Below are 16,847 nucleotides of genomic sequence, written 5' to 3' on the forward strand. Positions count from 1 at the left end.
TTCACCTCTTGATTATTCAGTGGCATGTTGTTTGATCTCCACACATTAGTGAATTTTCCAGTTTTCTTCTTGTAATTGACCTCTAGTTTCATACTATTGTCTTTAGAAAAGAGGCTTAATATGATTTCAGACATCTTGCATTTATTAATACTTATTTTGTGACTTACATGATCTATCCTGGAGAATGCTCCATGTATACTTGAGAAGAATGTGTATTCTTCTGTGGTTGAATGGAAAGTACTATAAATGTTAAGTCCATCTTAACATTAGTTAATATGTACTGAAGTCCAGTGCTCCCTTTTTGATTTTCTATCTGGACAACCCATTGTTAAAAAGGGAATTTTGAAAATCTATGCTATTATTATATTGCTAAATATTTCTTCCTTCATATCTATTTATATCTACTTTATATATTCAGGTGCTCCAATGTTAGGTGCATAAATATTTATAATTTCTATCTACTCTTGATAAACAGATCCTGTTTTAATTGTATAATGAACTTTGTACCACAACAAACTGTGGAAAATTCTTAAAGAGATGGGAATACCAGACCACCTGAGCTGCCTCTTGAGAAATCTGTATGCAGGTCAAGAAGCAACAGTTAAAACTGGACATGGAACAATAGACTGGTTCCAAATAGGGAAAGAAGTACGTCAAGGCTGTATGTTGTCATCCTGCTTATTTAACTTATACGCAGAGTACATCATGAGAAATGCTGGGCTGGAGGAAGCACAAGCTGGAATCAAGATTGCTGGGAGAAATATCAATAGCCTCAGATATGCAGATGACACCACCCTTATGGCAGAAAGTGAAGAAGAACTAAAGAGCGTCTTGAGGAAAGTGAAAGAGGAGAGTGAAAACGTTGGCTTAAAGCTTAACATTCAGAAAATTAAGATCATGGCATCTGGTCCCATCACTTCATGGTGAATAGATGGGGAGACAGTGGAAACAGTGACAGACTTTATTTACTTATTTTTTTGGCTCCAAAATCACTGCAGATAGTGATTGCAGCCATGAAATTAAAAGATGCTTACTCCTTGGAAGAAAAGTTATGACCAACATAGACAGCATATTAAAAAGCAGAGACTACTTTGTCAACAAAGGTCCATCTAGTCAAGGCTATGGTTTTTCCAGTGGTCATGTATGGATGTGAGATTTGGACTATAAAAAAAAGCTGAGAGTCGAAAAATTGATGCTTTAAAACTGTGGTGTTGGAGAAGATTCTTGAGAGTCCCTTGGACTGCAAGGAGATCTAACCTGTCCACCCTAAAGGAGATCAGACCTGAATATTCATTGGAAGGACTGATGCTGAAGCTGAAACTCCAATACTTTGGTCACCTGATGTGAAGAGCTGACTCATTTGAAAAGACCCTGATGCTGAGAAAGATTGAAGGTGGGAGGAGAAGGGGATGACAGAGGATGAGATAGTTGGATGGCATCACTGACTCAATGGACATGAGTTTGAGTGGACTCCAGGGGGAGGCCTGGCGTACTGCAGTCCATGGGGTCGCAAAGAGTTGGACACAACTGAGAGACTGAACTGAACTGAATTGAATGAGCTTTGTGCCTTGTTTCAGGTTTTGGCTTAAAGTCTATTTTGACTGATACAAATATAGGTACACCTGGTTTCTTTTGACTTCCATTTTCATGGAAAAATCTTTTTCTAATCTTTCAGTTTTGGTCTCAGTATGTCTTTAAAGGTGAAATGAGGCTCCTGTAGGTAGCATATACTTGAATCTTTTTAAAAATTTTCATTCAGCCATTCTGTCTTTTGATTGGAAAATTTAGTTCATTTACATAGTTGTAATTATTGCAAGTTATAGACTTACTTTCTTCTATCTTGTTAACTCTTGTCTGGCTGTTTTAAAGTTTTTTGGTTTTTCTTCTCTTTCTTTGTGATTTTATCATTTTATATAGTGGTATCTTTTGATTCCTTTCTTGTGTCTACTATAGGATTTTGCACTGTGGTTATTGTGAGGCTTATGTAAATTATCTTATAGTTATAATAACTAAAGGAGAAGGAAATAGTAACCCACTCCAGTATTCTTGCCTGGAAAATTCCATGGACAGAGGAACCTGGAGGGCTACAGTCCATGTGATTACAAAGAGTCAGCCACGACTGAGCACATCAGCAGTATAATAACCAAATACCTTATAGTTAAAATATCTTATAGCTGATAACAATTCTTTTCAAAAAAGAAAATATATCTTATAGCTGATAACAAGTGAATTAGTAACGCATACAAAAATTCTACATTTTTATATCCCCTATGCACATATATTTTATGCTACAATGCTTTTGATATCACAGTTTACATCTTTTTATGTTGTGGATCCATTAACAAGCTGTGTAGTTATACATTAAAAAGTCCTTTTAATACTTTGCCTTTAACCTTTATACTATAGTTCTAAGTGATTTACCAGTACCATTAAAATTTTAGACCATTTTGAATTTAAGTGTATATTTACCTTTACTGTGAGTTTTATGCTTTCATATATTTTCATGTTACTAATTAGCATCCTTTTGTTTCAGCTTAAAGAACTCCCTTTAATATTTCTTGTAAGGCTGGTCTACTGGTGATGAACTCTTAGCTTTTGCCTGTCTGGAAAACTCTTACCTCTCCTTCAATGCTGAAGGATAACTTTGCCACATAGATTGCCTCTTGGTTGGCAGATTTTCCTTTCAACTCTTTTAATATATTCTACTTCATTCTGGCCTGCAAAGTTTCTGCTGAAAAATATGTTTATATTCTTATGGGGATTTCCTTGTATATTAAGAAGTTCCTTCCTTTCTGCTGCCTTTACCTGACTTTTGAAAATTAACTCTATGTGATTCAATGTAGATCTCTTTAGATTGGTATTCTTTAAACTTTCTGGATCTGGATGTGTTTGTCCAGGCTAGTGAAATTTTCAGTCATTATTTCTTTGTATGTGTTTTCTGCCCCTTTTTGTTCTCTCTTCTTCCTCTGGGACCTCTGTAATATATATAATGGTCTGCTTGATGGTGTCACATTAATCTCTTATAACTTCATGCTTTCTCTAAGTGGATAAACCCCATTGCATTGTCTTTGAATTCATTGCTCCTTTCTTTCACTAGATCTAGTATGCTGTTGAATTCCTTTGTTTAATTTTTCAGTCCAATTTTGTAATTTTGAGCTCTATAAATTCTGTTTTGAATTTTAGAAATTTTCTGTCTCTTTATTGAAATTCTCATTTTGTTCATGCATTGCTCCCTGACCATGGTAAGCATCTTCTCGACCATTATTTTGAATTCTGTATTGGGTAAGTCAATGATCTCTGTTTCCTAAATGCCAGTTTTGGAAATATATCTTGTTTGTTTATTTGGAACATATTCCTTCGTTCCTTCATTTTTTTCTTGACTCTCTTTATTTGTTTCTGCGCATTAGATAAAGCAGCCATCTTTCCCAATTTGACAGACTAGTCTCATATAGGAGATGAGCTTCATTAATCAGCCCAGCCCAAGCTTCTTCTTCTCTCAAATCTTTGTGATTGTCTTAACCATCATAGTTAAGTAGCTCTTAGTAGTTGAAAGTGTAACTAGACCTGTCGGTGTCCCAAAGGGAAGGGTCACAGTCAGAACCTAGACAAGGCTGATTAGAAGCTAAATCCTCAGACATCAGCTGGAAAAGTATGTAGTTAAGCCCCTTTCAGGGAGAAACTAGGAGGGAAGCTTTTGCCTGCTTCCTCAGCACTCAGCCAGGATGTATAGTCATGGTAATGGTTAGTGGTGGTAGGGCACTCCTTAACCATTTAAAAACTGATTCTTTGTTTTCTACAGTCCTGTGAGACTCATAAGTGCAAGCCCTATCTAGAGCTACACAAAGCTGGGTCACCAGGCATGTGTACAAGCTCCTTCCAAAAAGAAGTTGGTGACCTGCTCCCCCGAGCTCCTTGTAGGACCACAGGTAGATCTAGAGTGTGCAAATTAGAAATTCAACTTTTAGGCAGAATGTGGTAAAATATGCACTCAGTCCCTTCCCAGGAAAAGACTGGAAGATGGGCATTTTTGCTTGCTCTTTGCTAGTCTCTGTGATTGCTTATAGTTGTTTCTAGTCCCATAGAACTTGTGGGCATAAGCCCCTTTGGCTTCAGAGCTAAATATTTTGGGGGTCGTCTCTTGAGTGGGAATCTTGAAAGTTGGAATCCTTGATGTGCTGCTCAAACCCTTTACTCCTCAGGGAGAAGCTGAGAGTTGGGGGTATTGTCCTGGAGTATGGCATTGTGCCAGGGGTAGGGTTTATGGTGAGTGTGTCTCAGCTTTTCCTACAATTTCACTGTTAGATTTTTTTAGTTGCCTGATGTGAAGGAGTTACTCAGTTTGTTTCTGGATTTCTCTCAGAGGAAATTGCTCCAAGTGTTGCTATACATTTGGTGTATCTGTGGGAGGAGGGAAGTTCAGGAGCCTCCTTGTTACCATCTTTGTCCCTCCTGCAAATGATTTGCATAAATATCTCTCTGAAGAAAGTATATAAGTGGTAAATAAATATATGAAAGAATGCTCAATATTTGTCATTGTGGAAATGCAAATCAAAAACATAATGAGCTTCATACCCAATAGAATACCCAATACCCAACTTCATACCCAATAGAATGGCTACTATCAAAAAATGAAAAATAATATGTTTGTAGGTTGAGGATAAATTGGAACACCTGTGTATTTCTGGTAGGAATGTAAAGTCATATTGCCACTGTGGAAAACAGTATGGTGATTCTTTAAAAAGTTAAAAATATGACTGCCATATGATCCAGCATTTCCACTTCTAGATATATACTCAAAAAGTTTGAAAGCAGGGACTCAAATAAACACTTGGGCACCAATATTCATAGCAGCATTATTCACAACAGCCAAAAGATAGAAACAACACAAGTTTCCAATAACAGATTTAAAAAAATGACAAAATTGTTTGTGTGTGTGTGTGTGTATATATATATACATACACATATATACACACAAATATATACACATATACACACACACACACACACATACATACGTACAACAGAATATTATTCAGCTCTAAAAATAAATGTAATAGATGGATCCTCATAACTTAATGTTAAGTGAAATAAGTAAGACACAAAAGGTCAAATATTGTAAGATTCTGCTTATATAAGGTATCCAGAAGAGGCAAATTCATACAGACAGAAGTATGATAGAGGTTACCAGGGACATGGAGGAGGGGAGAATGAGGAGCTATTGTTTTAATGGGTACAGAGTTTCTATGAGATGATGAAAAGTTCTGGAAATTGATAGTGATGGCAGTTTCACAGTACTATGAGTGTACTTAATGCTACTGTGTTGTACACTTAAAAGTGGTTAAAATGGTAAATTATATATATATTTTTTATTACAGTTAAATAAAAAATCCCATTTAAAATTTTGCTATTATTTATTTTTATTCATAGAGTCTACAAATCATTAATAAGTTTAAATATCTCCTTCTCATAGAGGCCCAGAGCAACATTTCTAAATTCCTAAAATGCTGCCTGAGATGCTGTTTCTGGTGTTTGGAAAAAGCAGTAAAGTTTTTGAACAGAAATGCCTATGTTATGGTAAGTAGATTATTTTTATTTACTAAACTTCTTTGCAAACCTGAATTTCATGTCTACATTTCCATCTCAAAAGCACTTGTACATCAAACAGTTGAATTTATCACTATGTTGACACAAGAATTTGTGAATCCAATGCATGATTCAGGATTATGCTTTCCTAGCTGAGATAGTAACTTAACTGTACTTCATTATTACCTTCAATACCTTTATGAAGAGGGAAAATATTATTTCCCTTGTGTGTGTGTACCCTCAGTCGTGTCTGACTCTTTGCAACCCCATGGACTGTAGCCCTCCAGGCTCCTCTGTCCATGGAATACTCCAGTCAAGAATACTGAAATGAGTTGCCACTTCCCCTTCCAGGGGATCTTCCCGACCCAGAGAGCAAACCTGTATTTCCTGCATTGGCAGGCAGATTCTTTACCTCTGCACTACCTGGGAAGCCCATTATTTCCCTTAGAAATATAAAATGTGCTAGATTGAAAATAATATTATTTGTCTTTGACATACTTTCACGGGAGGGAAGCTTAATTAGTCTAGATTTCACGATGAAAAGAAAATATTCTTCTAATTCTGAAATTTACACACTTTAAATGAAGGATCTGTTTCTTTTTATGATTCTTATTTTGAAATGTGTGGGAATTGATAATATAACTGAATTTGTTACTTATTTCCAATAGGAATATGGAGGCTTCTAAAGAGTTTTTTTTTTTAAATAGGGGATCCAAAAATATTGTTCTAAAATTTAGCAACTACAACCTTATTAACACTTGATTATCACAGTGATTTAGGGTCTGATGGTGTGATTCAAATAGTTATGGATATTCAAAGAGTCATTTATATAACTCCAGTGAGAATATTTTATTGAGCCTCTTAATCAATAAAGCAAGTGTGTATTGGAAGGCATAGGGTTTCCTGGGAGTAATTTTTAATGTGAATGCTACAACATTTAACCTATTCAGCAATACATAGCCAAAACCCTTCAAAGACAAGCTGTGACCAGGGATTTGAGAAGACCTACCTCTGTTTAAAGGTTCCCATGGAATTAAGTGAAAATAGCAACTGAAAATATACCTTATTGTCAATGACTCTGAGAGTTGTGCAGAGTTGAGGATACATGGTTCCCAAGCCTCCCATGAGCCCAAAGGTTGGAAAGATGAATGAGAGTAACTGAATGGGTGACAGAGAATTAATTAATGTTCCTGTCATTGGATTGTCTGTTGGCCTTGTTAAGTTATCAGAATAATATCAACTGTCTTCCTCAGATGGCAATATACGGCAAAAACTTCTGCAAGTCAGCAAGAGATGCTTTCAATCTGCTGATGAGAAATATTTTAAAGTAAGTAAGCAGGTTGAGCATTGCAGTGGATGGTTTGGTGAATCTTGAGCATTCATACTTCACATGTTGGTGGTTTTATTAGACATGAATCTTCTCTTTTATGTTAAAAGATTTAAATCTTCTCCTACACACCTTTAATTTCTTTGTATGTCTTTGAACTGTTGCTCCCATCATCCATCTATACCTTTATACCCACTGGCACTTACTCATCTTTATTATACCCTATGCTCAAGAAATTCCCCCACACAAATATTATCATCACGTTTCCGACTTTTCCTTCCTCCCAAAATTGACAGTCTGAGTGAACAAAATCAGAGAACCAATGCAGCCATCCTCAGGATGCAGGGTGTCTATAGTCCTCAAATTAGTGAGAGAGGCTGACACCACCAATAGCTCCTGACATCCCTATAATGCCATTTTCTGTTTAGTTCCTTATAATTAAGTCAGAATTTCATGCCTGGGTTCCTTCATTTCTTGCATTTAATAAATGCTAAGTAAGATTTCAGCAAAGACACATCAAAATGAATATTTACTTTCATAAATTTCTAGTAATAAATCTAAGTTAAACACAAAATTATACTTTTTTTTTCTGATTCTCAGAATTGCAGTTATGGATAGAGTGACAGACTTTGTACTAATCCTGGGGAAGATTCTAGTTGCTGGGTGTATAGGTAAGTAGTAATAATAATAACAATAACAACAACAATGAAGTTTCGAAAAAATTTAACAGGTGCTTAGAAAAACTTCTTTATGACAAAATGCTATATTCCTTTGCTCCAGGTGTCCTGGCCTTTCTACTTTTCACCGAAAGACTCCCAGTGATTATAGAAGGACCAACATCTTTAAATTACTACTGGGTACCTTTGCTGGTAAGAGCTGATAGTAAGTTTGAGCTGCTGCAATAAAAATACCATAGACTGGGTGTGGCTTAAACAATAGGGGTTTATTCATCACAGTTTTGAAAACTGAGAAGTCCAAGATCAAGGTGCCCACAGATTCAGTCCCTAGTCAGAGCTTCCTTCCTAATTTGCAAAAGCATACCTTCTTGCTATATCCTAACAAGGCAGAAACAGAGATCCTCTCTCATCTTCTCTTATAAGGGCACTAACCATTCACGAGGTCTCCATCCTTGTTTCCTCATTGCCTCCCAAAGGTCCCACCCCCAGATGCCATCACACTGGGGATTGGGTTTCCATGTAGGAATTTTGAGGGGACACAATTCATTCCATAGCTGCTGGGTAATACTGACTTTGATTTATGAGAGATGGCAAAGTAAAAGAAAAAAAAAGAAAAGAAATAGGAGAAATAATGATAGCTAACATGATTAGTCTTACTTTGTGCCCAGCCTCATTCTGCTGTGGAGCTTGGGTTCCTTGGAAGCAACCCCTGAGACAGGATTGCAAGCAGAGGGCTTATTATGAAGTGCTCTCTGGGGATACACCGGAAAGGAAGAGAGGAGGACAGGGCTGGGCAAAAAAAGAAGCTGATCCGTGCTGCCATTACAGTTGAAGCTTCAGACATAATTATAGGAATTTCTGACACGGGGCTAGGTCTCTATACACTGCATCAGGCAGCCATTGGCAAGGGTTGCCCTCTGAATGACAGTGTAACCTTGAGTGCGGCGGTTCCCTGCGAAAGCAAGTCCTGTGGAGCAAAACAGCTGAGTCATCAGCTGCCTGCCTACATTCCCAACAACTGGGGGATAGATGTGGCAACTGGAGAGGACCTGGAGGGAACCCTGTGGGATCTTTTACAGTATATTATTAATAACTCACTCAATCCGTGTGTCATAAACACCATTGTTACATTCTCTGCTTCCCCGCCAACAATCTTCCATAGGAAGCACAGAGAGATAAGTGACTTGAGTGAGTGCCTGAGCTGTGATTAAACTTAGGCAGTGTGTGCTCTTAACTCCTATGCTCTGGGCTTCCCCGGTGGTCCAGTAGTTAAGAGTCTACCTGCTGGGCCTTCCTGGTGGCTCAGTGGTTAAAAAAAAAAAATCTACCTGCCAATGCGGGAGACATGGATTCAATCCCTGATCTGGAAAGATTCCACATGCCACGGGGCAGCCAAGCCGGTGAGCCACAACTGTGGAAGCTCATGCACCTAAAACCTGCACCCTGCAAGACGAGAAGCCACCCCAGTGAGAAGCCCCACTACAGTTGGAAAGTAGCCCCCACTTGTCATAACTAGAGAAAGCCCACATGCAGCAATGAGGACATAGCACAGCCAAAAATAAATGAATATTTTAAAAAGAATAAGATTATTCCATGAAAATATGAAACAAAACAAAAAACTGTGCTTTACTGCCTCAGTATGCAGGATCCTAGATCTGGGATGCTTTTGGTAGACATTAGGGATAGTGAAAAGAAAATTGGCAAATAATCTGGTACATTTTGTTTAAATCTCAGTTCAAATACACTCAAAAACATTATCTTTGAATCTTTTACATTTCTATATTGAAATCTTTTCCGTCAAAGAGTACTTCAAAGCTTCCTTATCATGATTTCATTTAAAACTGTATTATTGTTCTTTTGGACAAATTTACAACATCTTCATTCTTTTCTCTACTCATTTACAGACAGTGATTGTTGGATCTTACATAATTGCACATGGATTCTTCAGCGTCTATGCAATGTGTATTGAAACAATTTTCATCTGCTTCTGTAAGTTTTCAGTATGTGTGCTTTCCCTCTTCAGTGGATAACCGAAAGATGAAAAGGTTTACACCCATGTCTTTAGCTGGCTGTGGATTTGCTATGACCTGGCTACAACTGCAAAACAGTGTTTATATGGAAAGGGACACTGTCTAAATAGATTCTTTTTAAAACTTAAGAGCTGAGAGATGGTATTTGCAAAGCACAGGAGAGTCAGGCATCATGGCATGGTGTTAGCATGAAATTGTTTTTTAATTTCTGAAAATGTTTTCAAATTTATAGTCATGATTGGCTTCTGTTATGTTTCATTAACAACTGAAGACTTAACTGGGCTTTGAGGCTGGGCTTCGGGGACTCTTGAGAAGATCCATTATAGTTTCTGATAAAGCCAAGCTGGCAATGATTTCAAAGATACATAGAGCCAATTCACACTAGGTAACACAATGACAGATAGATAGGATTAGTAGGGAGGCGTGTCTTGGAAATGTTTAGATCAACTCTGATGCTTGTCGTTAAAATATTTCATTAGGGCTTTCATCACTGACTTCTGCACTGTGCCTCTATGGAGCCTGTGCTACTCACATACACAGACCGGGTATGTTTTCTATTAGTACCTCACCTTACAAGTCCTGGGGACTCTAGTGCCATCAGGAGCTTGATCTGTTGTCACCTTCAGCCTAGATAAAGTAAGGTCAACAGATGAAAGAACAGAGCTTGTTAGCCTTACAGCTAATACCCTCTGAGAGATTATTTCTCTGGCACATTGCTCTTAAGAGGAGCAGAGAAAACATTCTATTACAGGGCATTACTGAGTGACCCACCTGTATAAAATGAACAGTTTAGTGGGTTTTTTTTGTATAACTCATAGCACCAACTGCATGCTGGGGTCAGGAGAGGAGATAATGTATATGTGTGTGTGTATATATATATATGTATGTCTGTGTGTACCACCTGCAATGTAGAAGACCTGGGTTCGAACCCTGAGTTGGGAAGATCCCCTAGAGCAGGGCATGGCATCTGCTCATGGTGCTCATGGCGCCCACCCTAGTATTCTTGCCTGGAGAATCCCATGGACAGAGACGCCTACAGTCCCTGGGGTCATAAGGAGTCGGACACAACTGAGTGACTCAGCACACAAACACGTATATATATACACACACATATACGTATATATATTTCATAGGGAGTGATAGTGAAGGAAAAAATCTTCTAGAAAACGGTTGGACCTCTTTTTCCTTTCTGAACATTTACAAATCAATTTTCAACAACTGGACAAAGAGATCAGGAGAACTTTGTGCACAAGTGAGCTCTTCCTTCAGCTCTAAATGGAACTGGAATGTTTAATCTTTTCCTAGCACCTCAGTGGTTTGTCAGGAAAGCCATCTACAAAATATCACATGAATAAACTTCAGCTCAGGTATGAGATGGAAGAAGGAACACAGGAATAAGGTAGCTTAAGACAAAGAAGAGACAGACCTTTCAAATGTTCAGAGATCTTTCATCTCAAATGCTAATTATGGGAGCCAAACTGGAAGAGCCCACTGGGATCTTCCCCATTTTTGTAACTGCGAAGTTTTCTCAAAATGTATCCCAGGAAATGTCTAGAACCTACCAGTTTCCAGTCTTTGGAAGCTTTGGCAAGTCTCGTGGATTTTAATTTTGACAGTGGATTCTAAATTTGAGAATGAAGAAATGTTTTGCACTCGTCTATATTACTATATTCCACTCATCTATATTGCCAAGTTCTTAAAAATCAGGTATAATTTCAGCCTTGTTCAAAACATCGTGTGTTGAATGTGAACTTTTTTTTTTATATTCTTGTCATTGATAATAAAGAACAAGAGAAACTAAATTGTGTTTCTCTTCCCTCTCCAGCTGTTACTTTGGGCAACATCTAACTTTGGAAAATATTCTCCTTAAATGATATTCCAAACCAAATTCTGATTGTGTGGAACTGTACCTTTTGTTGTTGTTGTTGTTATTTCTGCATACCTCTTTATACCTATTATCTTGACTGCCAGAAAACTGGTATATTTAAAAATGTGAACCACTTGCAAATACTCTACTCTATAGAAACATAGCATCCTTTCAACATTACAAAGAAATGAGAATTCTGATCCCAAGATAGGTGAAAACAATACTTGTAGATGATTATCATCATTATTATGTGATTGATACTGAAGTTCCTACCCATTCCTCAAAAGTAATAATGATATAAACATATAATATGTGACATAGAAATATGATTAAGGAAAAAAGAACAAAAATGTTCAGCATCTATGATGTTTCCTCCTTAGCTTTTCATTTTGTAGCTGAGGAAAGTCACTGTGAAATCCACTGTAAAAATCTGATAAACCAATAATCCAACCATTCCTAAGAGAGTATGGTGAAAAATAACTTAGATATATTCTAAGTGATTATGCTTTATGGTTTTATATAATATTTCTTATCCTTTATTTCATAATAAAGACTAAAAATAATATAATATTTTAATATACTAGTAAAAACAGAATCAAGTTGCATTTATATATTTGTTGAGATATTATCAGTTGTGAATTATATGTATCTGCAAGAAATTTAATTCTATGTAAACTTCTCCTTGCTTCTCAGCATCATCCTGATCCTTTCCCCCAACCAACCAGTAGATGTGTGCTCAGTGAATACCCATCATCTTACTATTAGCCTAAGCAAAGCTATATAGCAAAGGAATATAAACTCACGTATTACAGAAGTCAGAAGACATGGCATTAACTTTTGAATGTAATCTGAGGCAAACTGCAAGGATTTAGGACAGGGCACCTTTTAGTTAGCAGCGTGAGATCTGAAGTAGGTGTCTAGAAACTGGGTCCTCACCTCATCCAGATTGCCCCAGAGCTTTCAACTTTAGGAGAATCATTTCACATCCCTGGGTCTCAGTTTCTTCCTCTGGAACATTAGGGTGTGAATTACCATTAAGAGCAACTTTGAACTCTGAAATTCAGTTATTCTCCACATGTATCATGCCACACGTTTTATTCAACTTCATCTCAGAGGATAGGGCCTTTATGAACCTTTATGAACTGAACAGTTGCAGAATTTAAAGATAACACCTTTGAAAGGACATAAAAGATCTTTTAACCTTTAAACTATCAAAATAAACCTCTTTGGGAGTGGGTGGGATTTACAAAGTTTTAGTGCTTCCTGGCAGAAGTTGAAGCTGCTACCTTTGACTAGCATTGGCTACTTAACTGCACTAATTTGTCTTATATTTGACTTTCTAACACTGCTTTCTCTGGTTTTTCCCTGTTCAACTCTCCAAATTCTAAAATGCATATAATTATTCTGCCGCTGCTTGCTGCTTTTGCCTGCTTTGGCTGCTGCATATACAGGTGAAGATCTGGAAAGAAATGATGGATCAACAGAAAAACCCTACTTCATAACCCCTACCCTGCACGGAATTCTGAACAAGAAGCAACTAGTTCCCCAGAAGCAGAAAAAGTAGAAAAGCTCCAAACAGTGCCATTCACTTTTAAGTAGAAGTTTTGTAAATTAGATCATTTGTATTGGAAAATGATGCTTTTAAGTAATGTGAAATTTCAGCACCTATTCCTGAAAAGCAAGAACCTGGTACCATCTGAGGTATCAGGCAGTTTGACAGTAGCCCCTGTGAACTAGGATACTTTATAGACTGTGGTTCTAACTGAAGAGCAAGGTGTAAATGTCACATGTTTTCTTAAAGTCTATAGCTGAAAGTGTTTCCAAACTTTTATAACCTGGCATGCTGTTTTCCATTGCGGCACTTTGATGATCTTTCTTTTTACAAATGTATATTTGTAAAAGATATTCAGGAAACTTTTGAAAGCACTATAAATATTTAATCAATTAGCCATAAACAGGTTGATTTGTAGTTAACCAGCATATGGTACTAAATTTGTAAATGTGGTGCTATGGTTATATTTATACTGTTCAAGCAAGTGGACAACATCCTAAACTGTGATTAAACTTATATTAATGGTTCCCTGGGAAGTATATTTCAGAAAGTGATTCAAGACCATAATGAATATATAGACGGTAAGGTTATACAGGTTCCACAGAGAGCATGACTAGGTAAAAATCACCATGGAACCTTCATAGGCCATTTTGTTGTCATGAAATTAAAGTTGAATCTGAGTTCTGGAATATCATTTTTAATCATATGAACCTGAGGTCACCATGAAAATATTCTGAGCAGAACTGAGATGGCCACATAACTCGTACCCTTTGTCTGTAACCCAAATAGAGATGAATCTTTATGCCTACCATATAGAAAATGGGTATGGATATGTTTCAGAAGAGTGATTAAATCTTTTATGAGCATGCCTGTTTTTCTAGATTAAAGAGGTCATGTGGGTTTGTTCTATAAAAGGTTTAATTTTAGCTTAACTTTCAGTGAAAAAAGAGAAAAGATAAGTAAGACTTCAGATTTTACCCTAAGGAAACATTAGCCCTCCATAGGTACCTCAGCTGGTACCTTTACAAGGGGCATACTGTGGATTAGGAGATCTCTTCCTGAAGGGTTCAGGAGGGAAATTATTCTTCCACCTCTGCTGACCAGACCAACAAACCAGGCTCTGGCAGCCATGCCTTAGTCTTTTGCATGGCAGAGCAAAGCATGAATCAGACACCCACATACCTTGTCTATCCATCTCCTGTGTACAAGAGCATAAGATATGGCGAACAGTGTGAAAATGTACCCCAAAGGGGTCCTGGGTCAACAGTGTCCTTTTGGCTTTTACACTAAGCTTGTATATAAGGATTATTTATGTCTTGACAAAAAGGAGCATGATCTGGATATAATCCATGTATCCAAGAAGAGAGTCAGAAATGTATTATTGTGTTATAAATTCACATGACTAGTAATTTATTTAACGACCCTGAAGTGTGGGGTCACTGACTTCCTACCAGCTTAATAGCAAAAAGCCAATGAATATGGGAGAGTTTCAAAATATGGGTCCTTATATGGCCCCCATCTTATTCTTGGCTTACTTTCTTGAGATGATTGTAATCAAAAGTATCATTCGGCTTCATATCTTGGCAAAAGCCTTCTTCACTCCCATGCTCCTTGAAGTATAATTCAGAGAAGAGTGATAACCTGTATTTCTAGATAGTTGTTATTATTATTTTATTCAATAATATACATGGATGAGAGGGGATTTTGGGGAGAATGGATACATGTATATGTGTGGCTGAGTCCCTCATCTGTGTGCCTGAAACAATCACAAAATTGTTAATTGGCTATACTCCAATTTAAAATTAAAAATTAAAAAAAATTAAAAAGAAATAATACAAGGTTCACAACAAAAATCTAGTCAAATAGTTACCTCTATCTTAAGTGTTGAAAATTATAAGGGATAAGTCCCCTTTTAGGAGAAGTTGAAAAACTCATAATGATAAAACAATATTTAATTTTCTGTGTATGTATCAGAATCACTCTGAGAATTTGTTATAAATATTGCTATGTGTGCTCCCCACCCCCAGAGACTCTGCTGTAAGTATTTTGGTGTGGGGGCAGCTTGTGAATTATTAAAAAGTTCTCTAGTGATTCTGATGCACATAAAAGTTGGGAAATCACTTAAATAAAATATAAATTAATGTCTGGGAAATCAGGTGCTTATTTTCTTCTTATATTCTTGGCTGTTCTAGGAATTAGAAAATTATGAAAGACAAAGGAGATTCATTTGGAGATTGCTAGTAATCATAAGTTCTATTTTTAGATTCTTGGTACTAGATGGGACCCATGTATTAAATGCTTAACATTAAAACTGCTGATTAAACCAGAAGACTCGCCACAGTGAAAGTATTCATTGAACAGTATGGAGATACATTCTAAACTTGACTATAAGAATATAACCCTTGGGTGCAAAAATCATAGGAAAAGGAATGTTGTTTGGTTCAATATTTCTTAATAATTTTTTAATAATTAGAAAGCTCTAAGTAGAGAAGTTTTAATCCATATTATGTGCTTAATCTAGTTAGAAAAATATTTTTCATTAATTACCTCTGTGTAATTGAAATATTTAGAGAAAAAAGGGTGTTGTTTTTGAGAAAAATTTGGAAGCCACTTAGAAAGAAATTAAATAACAGTGAAAAAAATGGAGTAAATGGAGCAATACGTCTCAAAATTTGCGGTTCAAGGATTTGAAATGTACTGAAAATTTATGAATCTTTTTAGAAAATGAGACTGCTTAAATTGTTGCTTGAAACACAAAAGCAATTTTGAATTAATACAGTAAGTTAGAAGGCAAATTCAATACATAATACATAATACAATACGTAATACAAATTCAATACATAATTTAGGAATGTGAAGGTGAATTTAGAAATTCCTCATACATCTCCTGATTTTCGTATAATTACGCTTACTATCTAAAAAAAGAGAAAACTTGTTTTCTCAATCGTGCAGCTGAGAGGCAGGTGCTATTGGCAGAATCAGACCTGGGACACAGAATGAGATAGTATCTTATTGACATAATAACAAGGGCTGGTTGTTTTCTCATAGTTGTGTTTACAGTAACGTTGATGCCAGACTGCTGTTTTTTTAAAATAACATTTTGAACTGCGGTAAAGCAAGCACACAGCAGATGGCGATGTCACTTCTCTTACAGCCACGCTTTGATATTTACCCTGTACCGTTCTTCCTCCTAGTGGAAGATTTAGAGAGAAACGATGGTTCTGCTGAAAGACCCTATTACATGAGTCAGTCTCTGATGAAGATTATGAACAAGCGAAATGTAGACACCAAGAAGCAGTAGAAGTGCAAACTCGGGTCGTCCTGCAGCGGCGTCACCTTGCCTCCTCTCCTGGGTCTGCGCTGCGCTCCTCTCCAAGTGCTCTGTGTACGGAACCCTGTATTCACGACCTTGTTGGCTTTGATTTGCATGTTTTATACCAAAGCTTATACTGTAATATGTGAAGCCATCAGAAGTCGCAAGGGAATTGTTAATAACACGGAACATTTTTTATACTAAGATCTTCTGTTTGGTAATTCATTTTTAAAGAGAGTGGTTTGGATGTTTTGAAAATACTAGTGAATATGTTAATATTGTTTTAAATATTAGATTGAAAATGATACATTATTTAAACTAATAGCTCCTAATATATTTTAAAAATTACAACTAAAAGACTTCTGCAGGGAAAATTGGTAAGCAAAGTGAAAGAGAAGATTTTAAAGTTTTCCCCACTCCCATTTGACAGCAAATCCGTAAAAGGAGCACTCCACTCCAGATTTTGCTCTAAGTATAGACTGTTTCCTATTAAACAAA

The 16,847-nt window shown here is 36.7% G+C and overlaps 1 protein-coding gene across 1 annotated transcript in view; it reads left to right on the forward strand.

The window, feature by feature from the left end:
- Nucleotides 1–16,528, forward strand: part of SLC44A5 (solute carrier family 44 member 5) — a 113,182-nt gene extending 96,654 nt beyond the window's left edge. Inside the window, exons 15-20 of the mRNA XM_065928313.1 lie at nt 5,471–5,574; nt 6,837–6,910; nt 7,511–7,581; nt 7,691–7,779; nt 9,492–9,576; nt 16,231–16,528. Of these exons, the coding sequence (XP_065784385.1) occupies nt 5,471–5,574; nt 6,837–6,910; nt 7,511–7,581; nt 7,691–7,779; nt 9,492–9,576; nt 16,231–16,337 (530 nt within the window). The 3' untranslated portion in view covers nt 16,338–16,528. The remainder of the gene's footprint in view (nt 1–5,470; nt 5,575–6,836; nt 6,911–7,510; nt 7,582–7,690; nt 7,780–9,491; nt 9,577–16,230) is intronic.
- The last annotated feature ends 319 nt before the right edge of the window (nt 16,529–16,847 follow it).

This window comes from Muntiacus reevesi, chromosome 1 (genome assembly GCF_963930625.1).
Source record: "Muntiacus reevesi chromosome 1, mMunRee1.1, whole genome shotgun sequence".
Lineage (NCBI taxonomy): Eukaryota > Metazoa > Chordata > Mammalia > Artiodactyla > Cervidae > Muntiacus > Muntiacus reevesi.